This window comes from Botrytis cinerea, chromosome 14 (assembly GCF_000143535.2).
Source record: "Botrytis cinerea B05.10 chromosome 14, complete sequence".
Classification (NCBI taxonomy): domain Eukaryota; kingdom Fungi; phylum Ascomycota; class Leotiomycetes; order Helotiales; family Sclerotiniaceae; genus Botrytis; species Botrytis cinerea.
The window spans coordinates 424398-449694 of record NC_037323.1 but is presented as its reverse complement, the minus strand read 5'-3'; the positions used below and the strand labels follow the sequence as shown (position 1 = coordinate 449694).

Below are 25297 nucleotides of genomic sequence, written 5' to 3'. Positions count from 1 at the left end.
AGTTCAGATATTCTAATCGAATATTCACTGCAGTATCCTGCTCAAAGACAATTCTTCAGAATATCAATTTCACAAATCTATCACGCATCATTGGAACTCTTTCCTCAAAATCTTTCCCTTCCTCATATCTTTTTTCTCCGCCTGCCATCCATGGCCAAAGCCCTTCATCAAGCACTTTTCGTACACCCACGCCTTCCAGTCTACAGCAAAGTACTCGACACTCGACTATCTCGGCGAGAGAATATACACGATGTTGTCTCCGAGTTTTGACAGTGTTCAAGCTTTGCCAGTTTTCAGTCTCGGCTTGTGGTTCAGTGTACAAAGGAATGGATTTGGTAATGAAAGAAAGGGCTAGTGTCCGAACTGATTATTGAATATTGGGTTCGACTCGGCCATGCATTTTGCATTGGAATCACGTTAAGAAATTTTACACTGGGTGGAGAGTCCGGTATAGATACCTGCTTTGGGTCTTGATATTTGAGAGTTTCATAGTAGGTTGTGTGTTGTAGTTGGAAGTGGGAATGGAGAAGTAGTAATAAGGAGTCACACATGTCACTTTTCTTCAAAGAGATTTCTAGGAAAGGGTAGGAGGTTAAGTCGGAGGAGTAGTGGCGAGGAATACCGAGAAGACGAATCTATGGATACCAAACAGTATATAGATTCAGCAGTTAGAAACCTCTAGTATTTATAGGATTCGCACTCCGCCAGAGTTACCAGAAAATCAAGAAGAGAACGCTCTCCGTCTCTTTCCCTCTTTCTATCCCATTTCATCTACTTCATCACATTCTCATATTCTTACACATATTCTTGCGGTATACTTTTTATTATTATTATCCCCCAAGAAAGCGGATCTCCTCTATTCCAGCTTATATTCCTAAACCAATTTTCCTTTCACTGTCTCGTATATTTCATCAAGTGGGAAATAATTAGATTGCGTATAGGAATCGAACACGTATCTCATCTTCAAAGTCCCTTTTCTTCCTGTTTTCATCTTTCCAATTTCAAAGTCTCAAAAATTATAACTACACAGACGAAATTCGGATGGATGGATCATGCTCTCTCTGACTCTTTTCTTCTTTCTTCGGGGAATTGGAGAGGGAGATAGATGAGTGGTTTTTGGGGTGGAAAAGAAAATGAAAAAGAAAATTAATTAATGGGTAAAGGGTATTTTTGTGTGAATAATTCGAGGGTTGGGGTATGGAGTGCTATCCAGTTGAGATTTTGGGTTAACTCATCGAGATATTATTAAAACATACAGAAACTTCCTGCTTCGAAAAAAGTAAGAGATTTCTATTCTCGTTAATCATTAGGATACTGCGTGCTGTATCACAAGTGCATATTGTTCACAGTCTCACGATGGTGCATACGCAGTTGGAACTTGGAACTAGGTTTTGCGGATGAGGGAACTTATTTTCTACCTGCCATCCAAAACCATGCGTTGCTTTAGTAGCTTAATTCATTGTACAATGAGTCTTTTGTAGTGAGTGTACTCTGGCTCCCCATATAGCTGCGGTGATGCAGCTAAATATCTGGAGGAAGAGGTTGGTTCAATATCGTCCACGCCCTTTGATACTCGATCTTTGCGCGATAAAGTTGAAACAATAGACGCCTCATCACATTCGGTCTGGCCTGGCCCCCCTCCTCAGCATTTATTTCATTGCGGATAGTAACCAATTCTAGGTCCTGTAGCACCCGCCAATAAGTGTACACACTTGTTCTGTCTCCCCAATTCCTCGGAGGCCGTGGATGTTGTGGATGGTCTCCATACTCTGCGAATTGCTCATTTTCCCTGGGATGTGCATCGAGCCAGTCAGAATAGTACAAGACGTCGAAATAAGCGTGCTCCCTTATGTCAGGGGCGCCTGTAGCAAGTTCGCGGTAATTGCTAGCTTCTCTCAGCCGTTCGAGGAGTACCCTGACGTTGTTTTGTATGATATTGCTATCATCATTACCAAGTTCAGCCCGGTGATCGGGACAAATGTCAGTAGGCAAAGGGGGATTAAGGCTAGTATAGCACGGCCGTCTATTCTCATCTTCTATGAATTGTCGGTTTCGAAGTTCCGGATCCCGGTGATTATGACATCCATTCCATAATTGTTGGCGCTGATATCTACGATCATCCATGCGATTATCGCAGTAGTATCTAGCGACGTTGGCGGGAAAACACATAATTGCAGTTGAGTGTTTCTTCTTGGGATAGAGTCAGCGACGGCTCATTTACCTGAAGTAGAATGTTCACATTACCTGTAATGGAAGAACGGTCTCTGAGATATGATAGCAGAGACACTTTGTATTCGATTGTTGTATTATGTTTGATTTTTGATCGTCGAATTATTGAAGATTTCAGCGTTGATATCTGAGCAAGTGCTTGGTTGTACTGAAGAACAAAAAAGAGCGAACTGAGAGGGAAACTTCTGGGTATTAGGTATGGAATTCAAAACCCTCCCAGTCATCAGAGAAACATGATTCATCACGATGAATCCTTTCTAGAAGCAAGCTAGAAGACTCATATTGTAGTTTCGACCCATCTCAAGCGCCACCACATAACTACATGTAGGTTTTGGTCTTGAGAGTCAAAGTAGAGTGACAATACTAAAATCAAATCACGGAAAATAGAAATGAAATCTCAAATTCCATATCCTGAAAATGCTGAGCTTGGATTACAATAATACGCCAAACAGCCTAGAATGATGCAACCACCGAAGCGTGCGGGACAACATGACCATCTTCGAGTATCATGTGATGTTGCACCGTCAATCATGCTCTGCCTACCGAGAATCCTCGAATTTCATGTCTCTACACGCGAGCATGATCCTTTCAACGTATATAGTACTTAAAACTTAATCTGGCAACGAGCAAGCTGACCAAATATCTCCGCGAGCGGTTTGTGTTTCGCCTCGCTATCCGTATGACCTATCATATCCGTCAATTTCCGCAACCGCGGAATTTCTACACGGAGAAGTTGATCAGAGTACTTGGTACCATTGGATATTGTTTTGTTCCGATACCCAACGCCTTTTCGCGACAACGGATATTCAGTACACGTTTCGTTCGGGGTGGGCATATCTATATGTATAGCAAAATCTAAAACTAAGTGACACGAGGAAGGCATTTCCGCTCTGAGTTTTATGGGATTGTAAAAGAGTCCACATAGATCATCCATGCGTTGTAGAATAGTCTTCATATGCGCATTTATGATGGCGGTACGTTCGGTTCCCCATTGTGATTGGCAATCAGAACAGATCGAATTCGCGAGTAGTACTTGATCAGGTGCATCGCAACATGTTCTCTCTGGCGATGAGAATCTTCGCCCGCGAAGCTTTACATTGTGGTGGCTTAGGCATCCTTCCTATTGCTCTGGTTTTGGGTTGAGATAGATATTGTGGTGGCGATGATTGGTTGTCATCACAATAGTATGTGATGGGTTTGGTGAGTCGACACATGTTTGTGACCGGAAGTGAAGTATCCAATATTAGGGAGGGGTTTGGGAATATCGACATGGATCTTACATGTATATTAACGAACTATGAGCTATGGTTAAAGCTACCGAGTATTCCCACGAGGTTTCACGTAGTAGAATTTACAACGGGAGCAAGATAGTTATGAATGATGTAGAAATCCAGATCAGTGAAACCACTCATCGGTCAATTATTTTTGTAGGCAAGCTAAGCTTAACTCATAGCTCCCTCCCAATACCATCATTACTTTTAAAGAGGCACGTGATGCCTGCTTCTATCATTAATTATAGCAGTAACTCTACACGGAAGGTAAAGTGTGAATAAATGATTAATAGAGTCGAAAGGGGTTTAGTAAAAGTCGGGAGTCATAAGCGAGCAGATACTCTCGAAATCTAAGTTCCGTGCTGAATCGTCTAGAACCACAAAGTAACAAGATTTCCTATATCCCGACCAAATGTTAAGCTCGTGGTGCCTTAAAAGTGACAAATATTCAAATATGATTCAAAGTTTGAGTGGCTCGCCTCGCTATTATGGTCAATGAGGTTAAAATTTAAAAATTTGTTTCTGGTGCGAAGTTTGCAGACTCAAACTGCTGTCATCGGAGAAGCAGAGATATTGAAGTTTCTTTTGGTATACAATGTGTCAGGTCAAAACTACTTGTATAATCAAGCTGAGTGCTAAAGCACCACTGGGGAAAAAACTCTAGGCTAGAGACAATTTGATTGTATATCAATGAAATAGGGCACAAGTTTTAGCATTCTTTAATGGACAAATTCATCTTTTCTTGCTTTTGAAGGCCACTACATGGCTCCTTCATACGTAATATGGTGTTGGTGTGCGAACTGAGCTCAAGCGATGGACAAGTCATCAAATGTTGACATCCTTAATATATCCCAGAGGAAAAAACTATACGCAATAATACAAACATGTAGAACATACAGCAATTATTCACCAAAAGTGCACGGCACGAATACTGAATCATATCTCTCAGATTTTAGATTATCTGATGCTATTGATGAAGAGATTTCATGCGTAGATACGAGGAACCCCCGAAAACAAAAGTAAAGTATTACTATTTTATAATTGACAGGAACGAATGTTCTTGCATGTGGGCATTTTGAACACCCAAAGGCCCTTTCGAAACCGATCAAGGTAGATGAATTCATCACAGTAGGAATGCCCCTGCTCATACTAGGGTAAAAGCGAGGGCGTTGAGGGCAAATATAGAAAGCCACTTGGTATTCCTCCCTGCTTGGAATTTCAAAGCTTAACATTCTGTATTGAAAGACATTGGTTGCAGTCTCAAAACGGTCTTAAGCCCTGGCTCCTCCACAGACTTGAGAATACTAATTGTGATTTGTGACAAAAGAAGTAGTCCTCAAATTACTTAACATATTAAATTCATTTTGAAAGTCGAATTGTTTTCAAATGCTGAATTTCATATCTCATCTCCTGGTCCAAAGCCCAGAGTGAGCATTGATATTCTCCACTTGGTCACAGTATCATGAAAATAGGAACACCTGACATTAATATAATGCGAGTATATCAACTGCTTTATTCTCTTAATAATTACGAATTCGAAATTGGAATTGCCAGTCGGGAAGAATCGCACCTGAAGCTCTAACCTCGGCGTATCACATGATGCGGCCGCATGTTAAAAGTCCATGACGTCCATATTTACTTCCCCACGCCGCGCATAATAATATCCTCCACAGCTTGAGATCTTCCCAATTCCTTAACAAGCTTCGAGGAGAACACATTCACGAGTCAATTCAGATCAAAATGACATCTTTACGCATTGCCCGTCGGGCTTTTCGTGCCTCAATGCTTAACACTTCTCGACCATTTTCCAGTACAACCTTCCGTTTTGCAAATGCCAATCCCGGTAATGCAAGAGAGCATGATGGTACTGAAGAGTACCGCAAACATCAAACAGAAAAGCCATTAAATCCACATATGACGAATACCAACTCTACTATTGTAAACGAAATGCCTAGTGCCGGTGCGGGAAAGGTTCCACCAGAGTTCATAACAAGTGCGGATGGGGATTTCACTCCAAAGGACAGTGTTCCGGAGAACACGGAGAGAATGACTGGCGGTACTCAAGATGGGCATGGAAGTGGTGCTAATAGGGAAATGGCTGTTGGGGAAATGGAGGGGGCACAGTTCCGAGTAGAGCCATTGAGAAGGGATGGAGAGCATGAGGAAAAGATGAGAGCGAGACTATTGTGTATGTTTTTCGACATTTCGCCACGAAATCTATCTTGATGCCGTCTTTCCATGAGATCTAGAACTCTGCTAACAAAATATTCCACAGATCAATCCCGCAAACGAGGAACTCTCGAATCCGATCTATTAATGTCCACTTTTGCCGATGCTCACCTCCCTAACATGACCGCTGCACAAATGGTACAATATGATCAATTCCTCGATGAAAATGATTGGGACATCTATTACTGGGTCACCCAAGAACCATCCCCAACATCTCGCGAAACAGCTGAAGGAGCTGGCTTTGGTTCAGAAGGAGCCACAACTAATGCTATGGGTACTGACCAAAAGAAATCACCAGTAGCACAAGGTACAGATCCTGGCAAACAAACTGGTCCTGAACTAGAGACAGATGCATGGAGAAATGGCGCTCCAAGAAGCGGGGAATGGGCGCAAACGATTGGAACTTTCAAACCTGCTTATAGACCGGTACCAAGAAGATGGCAAAACAGTGAAATTTTGGCCATGTTGAGGAAACATGTTATCTCGAGATCAGCAGGAGGTGTGCATGATGTAGAATTAGGTGACAATAGTGTATCCGGTAAGGGAATGGCTTTCATGCCACCTATCTTTCAGACTGATCAGAAGCGATCATAAGATGGAATTTAAAGGATTGTAATTATATTGAAAAAGGAAATTATATTGACCTGTTCACTGTAAGTCGGGATACCATTCATGTATGATATTAGTTAATGATGGACGGGTATGATATATCATTAAAACATTCTATATTCATCATATATTTTCTGACCTCAAAATACTTCAGACCACGAACCATAGTTATTCATACCGTTAATAACCACATCTATCTTCTATCTCAATTCTTGTCTAGTCTCTGTCTAAACCATCTAAATACATCCCTAAAGACTTCACACTCCAATTACACACTACGGCTCTCATCCGACAATACAAAAATTAGTCCCCGCCTCGGCAAAATAATCCACCCCCTAAAACTGATCTCTTTTTCTTTCCCTTGCCGACAATGCAAATCTTGAACGCAGACCCAAGTCTGACCTTTCACAACTATTACATACCAGCTCCAACATGTCCTTCAGCAAAATCTCCTAGCCCGAGACTCAAGAGTGTGCATTGGGCAAATAACCATGTTCGTATTTGTACTGGATATTGAATGATGGTGTACAAAATCAGGGCGATGCTTTTTTGGGGAAGTGAAAAAATGTTAGACATGATGACTCGGTGTCTGTGTATGATAGGTGATGCGAAATAAATGCGAGTAATCTGAAAATATAGTGTAGCGAGAGTAGTTATCCGGTATGATAGAGAGCGCTCGTGAAAAACTAATTAGGTGACGAAATGAATGCAATCCAACGATTTCAAAGCAAAGAGAAACTCCCTTCTCCCAAAATAAAATCATAGACCACTTCTAAAAACCACTTTTAGGACTTTCTCCCTCGCCCTCCACTTTCTCACAACAAATTCCTTACTCTTTCTCAATAGCTCTTTTTCACTCTTCAATAATTCCGTTTCGCCTCGCCCTCTCCCTGCACCCAACGTATAACAAGAAGAGACAGATTGCCAATAAAACCCTTCTCTACTCATTCCCACTATCTGTTTCTTTTGTTTATTCCTTTCCTTTCAAAACGTTGACACCAATAAGCCCCTGGTATCTTTTCAGCAAACCTTCCAACCTCCTCGAAATTCTCTCCGTGCCAAATTCCGCCCTTAAGTTCGTTTTTCCAGCACTAACCACCGGACTCAACGGACTCGGCAATCTCTCCAATCCCGATATCTCAGTCAGCGTATCAGGCGTTTCGCTTCCGGGCACAATAGTTTCTTCGCTCGAGAAAGGCGTCTCACCACAATTGTCCGCCTGGTAGAAAGATCGCTCGATTTCTTTCCCGCGCTTTTTACACTCGAGAATGAGAGTGTGCCAGTAGAAAATCAGATCGCGACGGAGACGTTCGGCTTCTAGACGTTCTTGGAGAAGTCTTTCGAAAGCGTGCGAGAGCTCGATTTGGGTTTGCGGGGCGCTCATGTGGGAACTGAGATGGTGTGTATGTATGTATGTATGTGGGTTATAGAGGGGTAAGTAGTGAGGGGTACGTGGGGAAAGTCAGACTTGCATATGCATATGCAGGTACAATCAGATATGAGACTCCCGAAGAATGAATTGGAAGTGGATCTCAGAGATCATGCAGGTAGATGTCATAACAAATTCCTCTCTATTTTTACATCGCCCCTTCTTATAACTACCTCTTCCCTCCCTCAACTTCTTCATTTTCTGCAACCAAGCTACAAAAGTCCCAAAGGCTGGATATAAAAATGTAAGAAAACTGCAAAAAGTTCATGGCGCCATCTCGAAGAATTCGCGAAAACTGCTCTGGAATGTAAAATCAACCCCCTCCCCAAATCTGCCAACAAAGAAATATTTCCAGAGATCTCAGCAGCCAATCACGAAGGGAAATGATCGACGCCATACATTCCTCGGTCACAATGTGTTTGTAGCCGATGCAAAATTGTGTATCTTACAGGTTTGCATTTCTTTATTCTTTGAGAGAATTCCCTCAAGCCATGTGGGTTTCTTTGAGAAACTTGACAGCTCCATCTTCGCAAAGGAAACCAAGTTGATCAAAGAGAAAAACTTTTCAAGGAGCTATGGGGGGGTAGCTATAATATGCTGTAATTTCTCCAATTGCTTTTGCAAGCTCTTTTCCGTCTATATTTAATTTCTTAAACGTTTGCATCGCTTTCTCTTCTATCCAAAACCGAGGCGAGGATTTTTCGCCTATCCATCTCCAAGAATGTACTGCATTCCCACACCTAACGAGATAGCTCCGCATCGGCAAACACATGCGCAGAACGGTACGAAATGGCTAGTGTCGGCACGTATCGCCATCCCGGGGAATTCGAGACGATGTTTAAGGACGGTGCAGAGTGCACAATCACGTGTATGTCACGCAAATATACTTCATTCCAATGAGCACAGTGTATAATATAATGAAGAAGGCTGGTAGACACCTGACCCGTTCATAAATATCCCCTCCTGGACATTTTTGTTATTTTTGCTTCATCACCTACATCATCGTACATCTGGCATTTGACTTGCATATTCTGCTTCTTCCTCCAGCCTATCATACAAGTACCCTTCTAACCTTACCTGTATACTCAGGCACGTTCATATCTTACTCCTCAGCCTCTTCCTACCAAATCCAATATGTCTCCTCCGACGAATGTTGGAAAGTCATCGGAATTATTCACAAATAACTTTGACGAATTAGATAACGCATTTTTCGACGAATTTATTACATTCAGTCCGTCCAATGATGCTGATGATGAGCTTCCCCAGCCTAAATCCTCAGAAGAATCATCGGATAGCAAAGATCAAGATTCGGAGACATTACTAGGATCTCTAAATCATGCTGATGCCCTAGATATTGAAGCCAATTGGCAAGGGGATCCATGGGTTTTCGCCCAAGATTCAGCCTCACCAGACGGCACACAAGATAATCTTTTCTACGCAGAACTTTCTGGCAGAGCCGCAATATCTGACTCCGATCTTCTCAGCCTTGAAGATATCTCTTTGCAACCACCTCAAATAGAAGCATGGTCTCACCCATCTCTTCCAGCAACACCAGCACCTACTGCTTCAACAAGAAAGAAGAGTCGTGTTGAAGCACTTGCCAACACTTTGAAGAAAGTGAGCACAAAATCGGAGAAATCTCTCCGAAGTCCTATCCGAAAATCGCACACAAGTTCTTCAAACATGCCACGAGGCTCAACGAGTCTTGGAAAAATGAGCCGGGAAACAATGAAACGAAAATTGACTTTGGATTCTTCGAAGTTTAGTTTCAATCCTCAACATCAATCACCAATGTCACCTCCACAATCAGCTAGAATGACCAATGCGTCCGAACATACTTCATCGTTGAAGAAAATTCAGAAGACAGATACTTCTGAAGAATCATGGACTGGCATGCCGCAAGACTTACAATTCCCATCCATACCTACGGATTACAACACACCACTATCAACACCCAACCTAGATAATAAACATACACCAGAAATGAGATATCGTCAATCATCATCAAGTGGATCAAATGGATCAATGTATCCTATAACGCCCAAATCCCAACAAGTATCAGCCTCATGGACGCATCTACCAGGGTCAAATTTCAGCTCAATTGGAGCCTCATCTGGATACCCTGTTGAGGTAGAAGCTGACGGAAATTCTCTCTGGTGGAGCCACGCAGCAACAACACCAATGGCACAACCTTCACCGAATACACTTCACCGAAATTCTCAAAGGGCTACCAAAAACCTTGCTTTCCATATACAAAATGAACTTTCATATAATAGCAATGAAATGAATATGGCTCAAGGATTAATGATATCCATGCCAGAAAACACACCCCAACAACCATTCGTTGTAGAATCTTCACCTATGCTTCCACAAGGATATTTCAGCACTGGTGGCAACGGAGGAGGACCCCAACCTCATACACCATACCACACTCATAATGGAGCATCTAGAACACACTCGCATTCACACTACTCTCATCACACCCCCTCATCCCGCAAATCACATCAACATTCCCATTCCCATTCCCATTCCCATCATTACCCTAATCCGCGACCCCGCAAAACTCGCACTGGATCCAGCGGATCCGAATCGCCCTCTCCCAAATCCTCGCCCACGTTCCACGTGCGAAAACAGCGGAAATCAAAAAATCGAAATACATCCCCGCGAACTCCTACTTCTGGACGCGGAATGGTGGATTTTGTTAATTATACTCCAGATGATAGTCGCAAAATATTGACCGGAGTAGCACCCAGTGGATCAAGTAAGACGAAAGCGAGACGAGAAAAAGAAGCGATGGAGAAGAGGAGAAAATTGTCGCAAGCGGCGCTGAAAGCTATTAGAGCGGCGGGAGGAGATGTGGGCAGTTTGGTTGAAGAGGGGTTGTTTGTTTAATCTCCTAATTTTCTTTCTCTTTTTTTCTTTTTTCTTTTTTATGGTTCAATTGTTTTTTTGCGTGAGTTGGATCAATTTTTTTTGATTAGCTTTGGTGTTTGGGTCAAGGGAACTTTACTTATTATAATAAACTGTATCCACGTAGCTTGAGAATATACATAGACCTAGATACCTATATAAATTGAACACCGTCGCTGGTTATCAATCGTTCTTCCCGATGTCATTCGTGATTGCCTTCGAATAATAATAAGTTGTGATGTTCGATATTGTCTGGCAATGCCAGCGTGTACCTAATAAGTATTCAAAGGCAATCAATTTCGCGGCGAATTAAAGAGCTAGAGAAATGTATAAAGAGAAATTAAGCAATCAATAGTGTAAAACAAACAGAATTGATGAATTGAATCTATTTGAACCTGTAGACACCATTCATTGGTCAGGTATCTAGTTATAGCTAACTAGTCTTTGTACACTCGTAGTTCGGACGATAGTTAGTTTTGCAATCTGAGTACAAAATCTAGACAACAAAAGAAATTTTCAATCTCCAATATAATCAACCAGCACAACAAGATGGAGCATCATGAATTATTTATGATTCAAGACAAGCAGAAATAATGCGGCGAAGTGACAGAGACAGGAACATATTTGAGCGAGGGAAGTTGATGATATTACCGCAATTGGTTATCATGAAGAATTTGAAGGCGGGCGGAGACTTGGGAGGTTTGCCCGTCACAATCAGGAATGTTGAAACTACTCAAACACCACCTGTTCAATGGGGAAACGATTGAGAAAAGGCTGTACATAAGTATGACAGATTATTTTTTCCGTTCTTAAAGAATGATTCCAGACCCTCTTAGCTTCTGCTATTAATCACGTTTCGAGACCATGTCTATCACACTTTTTTCAATTCAATATCATTGGTGTTGTTTACGATGAATGTCTCAACCCTTGTACAGTGTACATTGGCGAAACATGCCACGAGGACTATATCGACACTTTTTGGTGGATTTCAGCCCTACCACCAGACTCTTGCATATGTCAAAGCTAAGCTTCAAAGGAGAGGATTTTGATGTTTTACTATTGAATTCTCTTTGAGCACCTCAAATTCCATTGCATTCTTCTCTACCAGAAATACACATCTTCTCCTTTCCCATCCCAATTCCAACCCCCAATCACAACAATCTATTCGCGATATCTGAAACGCTCGCCAACCTACAAGGGTATATATGAACAGAGATTCAGTACGCGCTTATCCAGAAGTTATTTCTGTGCATATGCGTTCGATTCGCTTCCACCTTTCCTAATTTGATCTATTTTGAGATTAGATGTGGCTAGAATGAGGAGACGTGATTGGTTTGTTGTATTATCTACCACGTCTTTTATTGGGGGCGTCTAGGCTCCAAAGCGCTCTTGGCAATCCATCCCCAGCTCTTGGGATACTTTCAGATGAAAGGTACGGTTCGTCTGAAGGGACGGGTCGTGATACAACGTTGGGAGGAAAGTGATGACTTCCGACCAGGATTCTTAGCTCGGGTTGATGATAGCTATGTTTGTGTTTGTATCTATGAATAGCTATCTTCTTCTAACTTCATTTTCTTTGTTTTCTCTGTTGGTGTCTTGAATGGCTTGTATATCCTATCTTCATATTCTGTGCAACTTCTATCTTACATCTCGCATATACAAACTTCAGCAAAGGTCACGAGCAGCACAGCCCATCTACATACATATCACAAGCTGTGAAGCTTATCGCAACGCACGAAAAGGCTGTGCCGCCCGCAGGAAAGCCCACCAAAACACATATTCGAAAAACGTTACATCTTTCGCATTCGTTCAATTAGAGTTTGGTACTCTACCACGATCGTTTTGAAGCTTTTAGGCTTCCGCCAAAAGTGTGGAAATAACCAATTACTAGGGGCGAGTGCTTCTAGACCCACTTTATTATTCTTCCAGGTATATCTCACTCTGTATATGAAAGAAAGCGTTGGTTCTAACAATTTCCTCGCAGCCTTTTCGTTCGAGCTTGATATTCGATATATACATAGCGGTTTGGAATAATTGAAGAATTTGGTTATGGCAGAGCATGAATTTGGGGAGAACCCTCCATCCAACCAATCTGCATCACCTTCCTCAAATCCGAGCTCCAAACATCACATCAACTCAATTGGAAATCAGAGGCCTCCCAATACACATACGCAGCATCACAATAGCAATCAATCTTCGTTAGCATCAACCCTTTCGCCTACATCAGAAGCCTCTTTTCTATCTAGTCAAACTGATGAGACTGATATCAGTCATGTGCCCTTATCTGCGCATACATTAACACCATCGGGTCCAATGAATGCATCCAAAAAATACCATCGAAGATCATTATTTTTACCAGAAACTTTCAAAACAGAACTTGCTTCTCCCACTCAAAAATCTTTCAAACTGTTCTCGAAACGTGCTAGTTCGTATAACCCACCAACCGCAAAAACAGATGCAGACTCCAGCAAAGATCCAACGAAGGGAAAGCTTGCCCCTAAACGATTTTCCCAAAGAAAATCACTCCTCCACCATTCTCGAGATGCATCTATCCCCGAAGAAGAATTTGATCTCAATCTCCTCAGTGCCGCAATGCCCATGGCATACCAAGGAAAGACCATCGACAAAACCGCTAGCGCAGAAACCGAATATGAAGATGCACCCATGGTATCCCCCATGGCCATCCCGTTCGATCTCTCCATGTTTCACGAACCCATCCACCACTCCTCACTAACCCCCGCGATGCGCGAGCAGATCAATCGCCAAGAAGCGGCAGGGATACTTACCGGCGGACTCGGCGCTGGTTTTGTTCCAGATAGTACGATTACCAGCCGCGATTTGATGGTTGAGAATTCTCAACCCAGCACCGCAGCCTCTCGTCTCTCTCGCCGTCTAACTCTACGAAATGGTCTCACCCGAGCCCCCACACTCAAAGATCTCGCTCAAAACGAAGCCAACAGACGCGGCGAAGTGATCGAAGTCATCGTGCAAGAACCCATTGATGCACCTGTCGATATCAGTTCTTTTGCTGGCCATACTGGAGTCCACGAATCGAATTTCGATTTCAAGAGTATGGATTCTCTCCCCTCGACCATCAATAAAAAAGCCACGTTCAAAAGCGCCAACGTGGAAGTATTCTACCCCCAAGCAAACTGGAAGCCCTTTTCCATGCGCGCCCCCTACCTAACCGCACTCATCATTATTTCTGTGGTCCTCGGCGCCGCAGAAGAATACCTCTATCAGAAATCGCGCAAAAGTCCTCTCTATTCATTCACATCCGCGTCTGCGATGAAAACATGGGATTATTTTTGTTTCAAATATCTCCCTACTCTCGTCGCCGTTATCTTTGGCGTTTTATGGCAAATCACCGATTTTGAAGTCAAGCGTCTAGAAGCCTATTATCAACTTTCCAGAGAAGGCGGTGCGTTGGCTGCGGAATCAATTAATGTGGATTATATTACCTTTTTTAACGTCTTGCGTCCTTTTCGCGCGTTGCAGTTTAAACATTACGCTGTGGCCGTTTCTTCCATCGCGACTTTGTTAGCCGTTTCTCTAGTTCCAACGCTGCAATCTGCAAGCGTGATATTAATCCCTAGTCGAGAAATTAGAAGAGCGGATCCAACGATACTCAAAGGAATCGTGATTAGTGGTGCCTGGTCCCGATCACTCAGTCTTTCGCTCTGGCTCTGTGCTATCTTCGGGTGTATTCTACTCTGGCAGCTCGAGCGCCGTCCTTCAGGTCTCGTAGCCGATGTCAAAGGCGTAGCTGGTATTGCTGCCATGGCAAACCGCTCACACATCCTGATGGATTTCAAAGATATGGATACCGCGACTCCGGACATGATTCATCAAAAATTGAAAGCACATCACTACACCCTGCGCAATTCTTCTCTTGCCCCCTCTGACCAAGTTCTCACGCAAGCCGATAAAGATAAATACGATGCCCACTCCCACGCCTCTCAAAATCCCCATCCCCTGTTCCTGCGTCTCATTGCCGGCATCCCCTTTATAATCTCCATGTTCCTCTTCACTCTTCTCGTCCCCATCATCCTCTTCACCCCCGCCAACACCATCACCGACAAAGCCCCCTGGCTCCTCACCCTCGGCGCCGTCTCCATCAAACTCTGCTGGGGAAGTCTCGAAACCGCCATCCGCATGATCGAACCCTTCTACATCCTCTCTCGCCGGCACGCCTCCCCCACTGCCCTCACCCTCGACTACACCGCCATGGCATTCGGCTGGCTCCCCATCCGCGCCTTCCTCAATGGTCACTACCTCGTCGCCGTCGTAGGACTCGGCTCCGTCCTCGCCGAAATCCTCACAGTATGCGTCACCAGTTTCAGCACCGTCACCGGCAACGATTTTACTTCTCGCTCCTCATCCTCCTCTCCCAACAGCCCCTCCAACGGTGTCGACGCCGGCGAAGAAACATTCGCATCCTTCTGGGCCTCATTCTTCCTCGCGCTCGCTATCCTCGTCTTCCTAATCTGCATCTCCATCCTTTCCTACGCACGTCGCCGCCATCCCTTTCTCCCTCGTCAACCCAGCTCCATCGCATCCATCCTGGCGTTTATCTATCAATCGAATATGCTGTATGATTTTGTAGGGACGGAAAAACTCAATAATCGCGAGATGGAAGAGAGATTGGTGGGGATTGGTAAGAAATACGGGCTGGGTTGGTTTAAAGGCAGAGATGGCGAAATGCATTGTGGGGTTGACGAGGAGGAGTTGAGTGCGAGGTATTTGCATGGTCAGAATAAGAAGGCGGAGAGTGAACCGTGGAGAGGGAATTGGCAGGATTATTAGGGGGGTGGATTTGGGAAGCATTTGAGTTAGCATGCGAGTACGGATTGGATAATGGTGAAGACATTTATACCAACCAACCAACTGACTAACATTCGACGAATATATAATTTAGTAATACGAAGATCTCAAATTGGGATCCGTATATTATATCGTTTTACATTCTACATTTTAATGTACTAATTAATGAGAATAATGAGAATAATAATGAAACTTACATATAACTGTCTAAATTAGTGTGTGTGAATGATTGAACGAATAATTACAAAACTGTGTGTAACTATATGTGTTACTATACTCTATATGACGAGTAACTCTTCACGCGTCATCTATTCTATCTCTTCTCTCTCTTTCTCTTTCTCTAAATACAGGGTACTCAATCGGTTTTATTAAGCATTCATCCATTCACTTATTGATTAATTCATTAATACATCTATACCATCATATCGAACATATATTTATAGATATCCCTATACATACCTAGGTATACATATCAGTAGGTAATATACACTATCCCTCACCTCACTCCACATATCATATCCCGGGGACCAGATAACCGGGAAAGCATTTACGCTCGCCCCAGCCTAGCCAGATCAATAGCCAATCCCGCAATTTTCCGAGCCAGCAAGTAGTTAACCGAGTTACGGACTTCCGATTGTATGTAGGTATGGTATCATTAACAGGAGAGAGATTCGCGACTTCGTGAACCTATTTAGTTTGCAAGATTGAATTCACGAGGGAGGTCGCTCGTTCGAAATCGATAGTTGTCTCGTAGAATCTGATAAGTCGATACGATACGATACCATACGATACGATACGATATCACACGATACATGCCCGGTTAATTGACATACCCACTACTGGCTGATCATTCTCTTTGTGTGAATAGAGCAAGAGGATATACATATTCACGCTTTTATTCACGGTATAGAGTTCCGAGGCTGATGAGCATGGCGAGTATAACGAGAATGCCAATTCTAAAAAATTCACGGCGTGGGTTGGCCGGATTGCGCGGTGTGCGGATTCGGGAGTGTGCGGCGAGGATTGGGAGGGGTGATGGGAGAATGTTCTCGATGAGTGCGGTGAGGGCGACGGATGGGGTGTATAGAGAGTTGACGGCGATGAGAACGAGGGTGCCGTTTATAGAGGCGTTTAGGAGGGAAGAGGAGAAGAGGATGGTGGGTGAGAAGGGGGTGGAAAAGGAAAAGGAGAAGGAAAAGGAGAAGGAGAAGGTGGTGCTGGGAAGGGAGGGATTGGAAGTGAAGAGGATGAGTGATAGTTATCATCGTGTGGTGAGTTTCTCTTGTGGGTTTTTCGTGTTATTTTGTTTTCCTTGCGTGAGGGGTATGCGGATTCGGGGATTTGGTGGTGAAAAGGAAGATTGAAGAGGGGGAGTGTGTGAGAGGTCATGTGATATTCGATATTCGATTTGATATCTGATATCTGAGGAGGAGATTCATACCTTTTGGATCCTGGAAATATAGAATCTCCATCACGATAATTTGTGGAAAAAGAGGAGAGAAAGAAAAAAGAAAAGAAAGAGATGCTAACGATATCTTCGTGTGCTTTTGTAGATTTTACCCTTAGCAAGCGATCCCTGGCTTCTGGATAATTATATTACAGCGAGTGGACATATTAGACTAGGAGCGATTTTCATGGTGAGTTTTTCTTTCTTTCTTCCTTTCTTTGTTTCTTTTATTATCAATCTCTATTCATCGAGCGAGGTGGAAGAATCCCCGAGGAGGAGGGGGAATGTGCGTGATAGACAGGAAGCGCGAGGAGACGGAATGGCAGAGAAATGCAAAGAAGAACATTCGAGATACATGTATAGATAAATGCTAGCTAACACTCTCCTCAGGACCTCGACGCCCTCGCCGGCGTAATCTCCTACAAGCACACCGGCGAGCGTGTCATGACCGTCACCGCCGCCGTCGACCGCATCACGCTCTCTCGACCGCTCCTCGAGATCTGCGATTTGGAATTGTCGGGACAAGTCACCTTTGCCACCGGCCGCTCTAGCATGGAAGTCTCTCTGCAAGTATGCAAAGTTCCGGCGGCCGGACGCGAACACGAACCTAGGAGGGAAGAAGACGTGTTTATGGAATGTGCATTCACGATGGTGTCGCTGGATCCGGTGACGAAGAAAGCGGTGCGGATTGCGGGGGTGCGACCGGAGGGGGAGGTGGAGGAGGAGTGGTTTGAGAGGGGCAGGAAGAGCTACGAGAAGAAAAAGAGGGAGTTGGGACGGGGGCTGAGGAGTATGGAGCCGGATGATGAGGAGAGTGATTTGATTCATAGGCTGTGGTTAAAGACGTTGGATTATCACGGTACGTTGAATTTTTCTTCTTCTTCTTTTTTTCTTTCTCTGCTCTCTCTTCCGGGTTAAACCATCTCGTTTGCATTCTCGGGTAGGTTGGGGAAATGAAAAAGGAAAATCTACATTCGCGTTACCTTTTCGGCTCCACGCTCACTCATGATGCACATGAAAGAGCAAGGAACCCTCCTTCGACCCCCCTCCCCCTATACCACAATCACCTCTTCCCCAACCACCTCTCACCCCCGCACAGACTAACCCACCCCAGACCCCAACACGCCCTCTCTCCTCCCCAAAACCTGCACCCGCATGTCCACATCCACGATCCAATCCGTGCAAATCATGCAGCCCCAATACCGCAACCGACACAACTTCATGATCTTCGGGGGGTTCCTGCTGAAATCGACCTTCGAGCTCGCCTTCACCTGCGCATCAGCGATATCGCATTCGCGGCCGATATTCCTCGGGCTGGACCCGAGCACGTTTGAGAACCCCGTGCCGGTCGGGAGCGTGCTGTACGTGAGCGCGACGCTGGCGTACGGGGACCGACCGCTTGTGAGCGGGGAGGCAGATGCAGAGAGAGGAACAGGAACAGGAGAAGGGAAGAAGACGCGCGTGCAAATCCGCGTGGATACAAAGGTGAAGAATGTAGAGCATGGGGAGACGAAACCGACAGGACAGTTTAACTATACGTTTGAGGTGGAGGGCGAAGTGCAGGTTTTGCCGGAGAGTTATCGGGAGTTTATGGTGTATTTGGATGCGAGGAGGAGGAGTCGGGGGAGAGGGGGGGTGGGCGCCGAGGCCATGAGGAGTGTAGATGGGGAAAAGGGGAAAGAGAAGGATGTGCTTGGGGGAGGGGGAGATGGGGGATTGAAAGTTTTGTGAGGGAGGGAAGGTGAAGAGATAGTGTGTGCATTTTCAATCCGTAGGATATATGCTGTTCCTACCAATCTAGCAGATCAAATATCCAATTCTGACATCTCACATTGACTCAAATCGCATACACACATCACAACCAACTAAGCAAGCAAATCTCCCTTTCCCCCTCCCTCCCTCTCAATTCACAATTCACAATTCTTACAATCCTCACATTCAAATCTCGATTCCAATTCCAATTCGCAAAAATCTAGATCAAGATCAATCAAGAAACACTCAAAAAAGGCCAAATCACAAGAGTTGAGAAAAAAAAAATTGTATCAAGAATTATTCGATATAAAAAACCCCCTTTAAAGCCCAAACAAAGCCCACATAATTTTCCCACCTGAATAACACCTTGCCTACAAGAACCCTAATGCAACCAGCTTCTCCATACCACCACACTGCCTAGAACTTCCTTTTCTTATAGGTACCTCCTTGTTTAGGTTGACTTCCATAAGGTCTCTTCTTTGGCGCGGTGTCCTTCATTCCAGCCGAGATATTTATGTCTACTCTTGGAGGAGCATCGAATCCAAAACTCTTAGCGACCTTGATCAAATCTAACTTTCCAACGTCAAAGACACTGCGGAGGGAGTGACTTGCGTAAGCTTGAAGATAACTCTTGTAACCTTCCTTGGCGCTCTTATTTAAATAGTAGTTTTGTGCGATTAATTTCGAGAGTTGACTTTGGATATTGACGATTTTTGATGCTGGGAATTCGAATTCGACAACGGGGATACGTGCAGTCTTGAGATGAGTAAGGAAACCAACCTCGGATGGTTGAAGGAAGAGAAGGGAACGTCCCTTTCCGTCACTTCCTCGAGCAGTTCGACCGACACGGTGGATATAATCTGTTGGGTCATCAGGAGGATCGAATTGAATTACCCAGTCTACATCAGGGATCTATTGAATAAAAGTTAGCTTTGTCGATTGATAATAAATTAAGTTATAAACTTACATCAAGACCTCTAGCCGCAACATCTGTGCAAATAAGTGTACCTTGTTTAGCATTGCAGAATTCGAAAAAGGTATTTGTACGTTTTTGTTGCTTCTGTTTACCATGCAAGTCGAGAACTGGTAAATCGATATAATTGAGAAGTTCGGCATGATATTTAACACAAGCGCAACTGGAGAAAAAGACAATAATCTTCTTCTTAAGGTTGCGCTTGAGGAAAGAGAAGAGTAAGAGGAATCGTTTATCGGAATCGCATACGACGTAACCTTGTTCGAGACCTTCAACTGTGCTGTGTTCCTTCTTATTATCAACATTGATGTAAAGAGGTCCTGGACGAAGGGAAATTCTTGCGAGATCTTCGACCTTGGTAGTTTGCGTTGCGGAAAAGAGCATGGTTTGACGATCATCCTTTGGCAAAACCTTAACAATTTGCTTCATCTCATCTTCGAAACCAGCTTCCAGAATTCGATCCGCCTCATCGATAACCAACGCCTTCAAGTTCTTGAAAACAAATCCTTGTGTATTTTGTAAATGATCGAGAAGTCGTCCTGGTGTAGCAATCAAAAGATTGACGCCCTTTGCCAATTTCTCCGCCTCTGCTCTTCGATTCGCGCCGCCCATAACGATACCATAAGTCTGCGAATGATGAGCCATGATTTCTCTAGCGACACCGAAAATTTGCAATGCCAATTCTCTCGTAGGTGAGACGACGATAACACCGGTACCATTTCTCGGTTTGAATCGCAGAGAATGTAGCATCTCAACCGCAGGAATCAAGAACGACAATGTTTTTCCGGAACCCGTCTTTGCAGCACCGAGAACATCTCTTCCTGCCAAGAGTGGTGGAATACCTCTTCGTTGAATTTCGGTCATCGTCTCAAATTTCATGTCTTCGACGAGGGCCTTCATGGTTTTATCAGAAAGGTTAAGTTCTGAGAACTTTTCGACCGACGACGCATCTCCGACATTGGGTAAAGTCAAGTGCTTATTCTCATCCACCTCCACCTCTACATCACTTTGGTAATCGGTCGTGGAACCCATTTTGAATGTCGATTATGATTTCGTGCAATGAGATTGATATGGATGCGAAGTCAAACTTGACGAGAGCGATTGAAAATTATTTTTATACGCTAAGAAGTTGAGATAAGAATTTGCATTGGGGCTTATCCATTGGTCGATTTTCAATCCACACTTGATGTGATATTTTGAGTAAGTCACGTGGACTTAGGACTCGACGTTCCATGTCCTCACATCCTAATGATCCAATTCACGCATTACAGATCAAAAAATCATCTTTTCACATCCTTATGCCTCCCTTGTCTTCTCTTCTCTATAGATCTATTAATCCGGCCATAACCCCTCCCCTTTTCACAAAATCAAGAACAGTAGGTTATTCACATGTACCTACTTATTCGTATTCTTATCCTCATTCTGACTGCCATGCTTCCTGTAATCGATTGTTGATTGTAATTGTGTGTGTATTGTGTATTTGATTCTTTTATACAGGTTTGTTTATTCTCCCTCTTATCTCGAATCCTCCCATCACCTATTGATTCGTCCACCTATCTCCCCTCTCCCCCTCTCGCCTCCTCCCCAGCCTTCACTCTATTCCTTTACTTAATCCCCTCCTTCAAGTCCGTCTATCCCTTCACACATATATCCACCACTGCAATCCACACCTTTATAGTTGTCTCTCCCATATCCACCATTCATCCTCCACGTCCCCTCTTCCTCACCATCCAACAAGCACAAATGAAACAGACCAATTCAATAACCTCCCTCCGAATCCCATTCCCAACACAAGAAAAAGCCCAATTGCGAGACTGAACCAAAAAAGCAAGGCAAAGATAAAGAAAATTCACTCTAAAAAGAGTACTATGTCACTTAAGACTTTATGATCCTAATGCAAAAAAAAAAGAACGAATCGAACAAGAGAATTACAAAATAACACCTTCCAACCCCATAAGATTTCCTCTTTAATGGTGTTTGTTTTGACGTGGAGACACGTTCCCAACTACCATCTATCAACCAATATATTTCAATTCTCAACGCCTTTTTATGAAGCCCTTTCATTAATGATCATAACCTGCTCCACGTTGCCAAGGACTATTAAATTCATTAGCTTACGTCCATATCTGGAATTCATTAATATAAAACTCTTACCTAGCATTGCTCTGGTTCTGATTAGGTTGTCTGAACCCCCCTGGTGCAGGACTACCACTGTTTTGTGATCTGTATCCCGTCGACAAATTAGATGTCGATTGATTGTTATCTCTATATGGAGCTGGCGATGCGTTGTTCGATCTGTCATTTCCGTAAATCAAAGGAGCATTGCTGTTTGGTCGTCCATCTTGATAATTTGGTGGTGGTCCGCGAGAGCCTGTTGCTGGGAAGAGAGGGACCGAAGGATCGATAGGTGAGTTAGGTGCTTCTCTAACTGATGGGTTGGAATCTCTATATGCTCCTGTACCGGCTGTAGAAGGTGGAAGTGGCATGTTTGTTGGGTTTCGCATGGAATCCGAAGACCATGAATCATTGTCATCATCTAAGTCAAGGTTGTGTTTGTATCCAGCTTTATCGCCTCTAGCAGTAGCTCCCAAAGCATCCAACTCGGTAGTCAAGCCAGTGTTTGACTTAATGAATGATGCACGGTCATCAGTCATTGGCAAGTAACGACTGTCGGGGTTCTTGCGAACAAAAGCATAGATGGTAGCAAGTAAAACAAGAATGAGAAGAACTAAGGAAAAGACTGCGTTGATGATGAAGAAGATAACCCCCATAACACCGGTGACGATACCTGGTTGATTGAAAACATCCGTGAAAACCAAAAGGAAAATAGTGTTTAAAAAGTTGATGGCACAAATGGCGATATTGAAAGAATTGGTACTTCGGTCCATCCATGGTCGAATAACACTAGCTCCAATCAAAGCCGCTGCTTCAATCAAAAGAAGAGCAATAGCTTGAACGGTAGATGCGTTTTGTCCAAATGCGATAAACATTCCCTTGATCAAAATGTAAATCAATGTTGGAAGGATGAAATAATAAGCCGTTGCTCTGAATTGGACGTAAAGGAAGCCCCATTTGTTGAGAGCGGAAGGATCCGAGTAGAGAATGTAAGCTGGGTTCTTGTGCATCAAAACTGATCGTTTGGCGATTCGAACAACTTTCATAGCTGCCCACGCGAGAGTACCTGTCATACCGAAGAAAAAGAAAATGGCCAACACGATTTCTGCGGGCGAATCATTTTGGGTGAATTCCCAAAGACATAAAATGGTCATCTGAGGGTACCCAATCAGGACCATGCGGAACATGATACCCTTTAAAACAGTAAACCATCCATTGCGGAAATCCAGAAATTTGTCAGATTTCATCCACTTCATTCTAACGGCAAGTTCACAGAATCCCTTGAACAGTGCAACAAATAAAATGGTGAAAACAATGAAGATACAGAAGAAAGCAAGACCAGTCAAGAATAAATTCGTAGATTCGATACCGGCACGGAATGCTACTCTCTTGATACCTTTGACAAGATACGAACCGGTGGTTGTCGTGGTATCGGCTCGTTTTGTCAAGACTTCGTGTGCTCGAGTAAGAAGTTTAATGGTGTGTTCGACCGATCTTTTTCCAATAGAACGTTTCTCGACTTGAACGGAGGTGGTGGTTAAAGTGTTCAAGAGTGTGGCTGGAGTTCCACCAGTAGACTTTTGATACCAAGTTGCAATGCTTTGCATAAAATCAACCTCAATGATACCCATACTCCAATCAAAGTTTTGAGTCCATGATTGAACAATAGGTGGAAGAGGAACAGAAGTGAGTCCGATCATAGCTTGGGCTTGGAAGTATCCAAAGAGTGACAAGGCGTTGGATGCCACATGAGCAGCAGTATTTGAATGACCCAATCCCGATGTTACAGCAGAAGCGACCAAGGCCAATCCCGCGATAACAGCAGTTGCCCATCCTACACCCTTTTGATCGACTGTTTGTCCATTGGATAATTGAGCTTCGACACATGCCAAACTCACATCTGGGTTCGCCGTACCATTGATAATAACTTTAACATTAGCATCTAAGTCCGGGACTCCATATGCGATTGATGGAATACTATCAACGGTAGATTGAGGGACGACAATGTTAGATTGAATATCAATTTGACCCGTACTCATTGGGCAGAGACCAGAGAATCCAGAAGAACATGGATCGATGACCTTATTTATGATGGGATATCCGTAAGCCGTCACTTCAACATCGAAAGTGACATTTCCTTGAATCGAAGAAACACCAACCACATCGAATGTGAAGGTTAAATTGCCAGGTGTGAAGACGACATCGAACAATGTTGCCGTGAAACTCGAGTTGTCCTGACACGCGTTCAGGGACTTGGATTCAATTAATCGAGTGGATGCCGATGCGAAAGACAAGAGGGTGAGAAATGAAGTCAACAAGACCCATGGTGATGATGGGAATGTCGGTCGCATGTTGAAGAATCGCAATATTAAAAGGAGCCTTGGACGGCTTTAATGTAAGAAGAAAGAATTCCGTGACACCCGAAGCCTTTTTATTGTGCGAAGAGGAAGCGTGGTACTAAGTAATGAAATGTATTTCCGTCCTTCAATATTCCCTCAATCGCGAACCCCTTTGTATATGGCCTGCTTTCGATGGGAGAGTTCGAGCGATGGATCGTGTTGGTGGGTATCGCAATAAGTGATTGAGGAATGGATTCGTTAGTGTTTTCTTTCTTCAATACTCCAAAAAGGCCGACAAAGATTCGATTATTGAATCGTTGACAGACTTGGAATGATTAGCGACCGTAAGTAATTTCGTAGATCCAGCTCACGAGGGATTTTGGTTGGTAAACGAGGGAAAGTGTGTCTCTGCGACAAGAGATGCAAATGACGACGAGTTGTTTGTCGAAGAAGAGAGAAGTAACGAGAGGAGGTCGACGACTAGGTTTAAGGGCCTGGTCTGTTGGTGGTCGTCGATGTGGGAATTGAGGAGGCAGAATTGAGGAGAGTGGGTAGTGGTGGTGGTGGTGGTTGATGAAAAGGTTAAAAAAGAGGAAAATGAAATGGAGGAGAGGCGGAGGAGGATGGAGGTGGAGGCGTAGTTTTCGTAATAGTGAGAGTCAAGGTGGTAGTAGTAATAAGTAGGGTAGTGTGAGTGAGTGAGGTCAGGTAATAATAAGATAATAATAACAACAATAATAATAAGAGGAAGAAGAAGAATTTTTATTGAGCGAACGAGTGAGGTGAAAGATAATAGAGTTTCAACGTGTAGCAAGGTTTTCGGGATGAATCAAGTGAATGTAATGTTCCAACGGGATTTTTTGATTTTTCTTTCTTTCTTTCTGTCTTCTCTTCTTCCTCCTTCGTCTTCTCGCTCTTCTCTCCTCTCTCGCTCTGGGTGGTAATATGTGTGTAATATGTAAGATGTGCCCAGGTGGTGACGAGTAAGAATTGTTATTAAAGGGAGGAATGAAGGGTCTGATACCCAATCAATGGATTTGGTTGCCAGGCCTTGGAGCTTGGAAATGCGTGCTAGGCCGTTACTTTTATGTAGGCCATGCAGATAATGTAGAGAAGCCTCGTATTGAGAATCATACATACATAGGTACACAGAGCAGAATAGGTAAATTT

At 43.7% G+C, this 25297-nt stretch overlaps 7 protein-coding genes across 10 annotated transcripts; 4 read left to right on the top strand and 3 right to left on the bottom strand.

Annotated features, from left to right (window-relative positions):
- The first annotated feature begins 5172 nt into the window (after positions 1-5172).
- Positions 5173-6534, top strand: Bcsdh5. 4 transcript variants are annotated; one of them, XM_024696991.1, is made up of 3 exons: positions 5173-5688; positions 5776-6267; positions 6493-6534. In XM_024696991.1, exons 1-3 carry the CDS (start codon positions 5241-5243, stop codon positions 6504-6506), a joined length of 954 nt encoding a protein of 317 aa, XP_024552804.1. In that variant the 5' UTR covers positions 5173-5240; the 3' UTR covers positions 6507-6534. The 4 variants fall into 4 exon arrangements, with proteins under 4 accessions (XP_024552804.1, XP_024552803.1, XP_024552805.1 ...); XM_024696990.1 differs by having other exon boundaries at positions 5776-6382; XM_024696989.1 differs by having other exon boundaries at positions 5776-6429.
- Positions 6535-7185: 651 nt separating this feature from the next.
- BCIN_14g01000 (hypothetical protein) lies at positions 7186-8156 on the bottom strand. The gene has a single exon (XM_001550052.2). It carries the CDS (start codon positions 7720-7722, stop codon positions 7309-7311), a length of 414 nt encoding a protein of 137 aa, XP_001550102.1. The 5' UTR covers positions 7723-8156; the 3' UTR covers positions 7186-7308.
- A 576-nt stretch (positions 8157-8732) lies between these two features.
- Positions 8733-10916, top strand: BCIN_14g00990 (hypothetical protein). Its single transcript, XM_001550051.2, has one exon. The coding sequence runs from the start codon at positions 8902-8904 to the stop codon at positions 10657-10659; it is 1758 nt and encodes a 585-aa protein (XP_001550101.1). The 5' UTR covers positions 8733-8901; the 3' UTR covers positions 10660-10916.
- A 1298-nt stretch (positions 10917-12214) lies between these two features.
- Positions 12215-15681, top strand: BCIN_14g00980 (hypothetical protein). Its single transcript, XM_024696988.1, has 2 exons — positions 12215-12606; positions 12662-15681. The coding sequence occupies exon 2, from the start codon at positions 12727-12729 to the stop codon at positions 15481-15483; it is 2757 nt and encodes a 918-aa protein (XP_024552802.1). The 5' UTR covers positions 12215-12606; positions 12662-12726; the 3' UTR covers positions 15484-15681.
- A 540-nt stretch (positions 15682-16221) lies between these two features.
- Positions 16222-18773, top strand: BCIN_14g00970 (hypothetical protein). Its single transcript, XM_024696987.1, has 4 exons — positions 16222-16772; positions 17055-17138; positions 17339-17807; positions 18063-18773. The coding sequence occupies exons 1-4, from the start codon at positions 16554-16556 to the stop codon at positions 18677-18679; spliced, it is 1389 nt and encodes a 462-aa protein (XP_024552801.1). The 5' UTR covers positions 16222-16553; the 3' UTR covers positions 18680-18773.
- A 232-nt stretch (positions 18774-19005) lies between these two features.
- Bchas1 lies at positions 19006-20727 on the bottom strand. The gene is made up of 2 exons (XM_001550048.2): positions 19668-20727; positions 19006-19612 (listed from the first exon to the last, which is right to left on the bottom strand). Exons 1-2 carry the CDS (start codon positions 20703-20705, stop codon positions 19118-19120), a joined length of 1533 nt encoding a protein of 510 aa, XP_001550098.2. The 5' UTR covers positions 20706-20727; the 3' UTR covers positions 19006-19117.
- Positions 20728-21125: 398 nt separating this feature from the next.
- On the bottom strand, positions 21126-25025 carry BCIN_14g00950 (hypothetical protein). Its single transcript, XM_001550047.2, has 2 exons — positions 21828-25025; positions 21126-21770 (listed from the first exon to the last, which is right to left on the bottom strand). Exons 1-2 carry the CDS (start codon positions 24137-24139, stop codon positions 21737-21739), a joined length of 2346 nt encoding a protein of 781 aa, XP_001550097.1. The 5' UTR covers positions 24140-25025; the 3' UTR covers positions 21126-21736.
- Between the last annotated feature and the right edge of the window lie 272 nt (positions 25026-25297).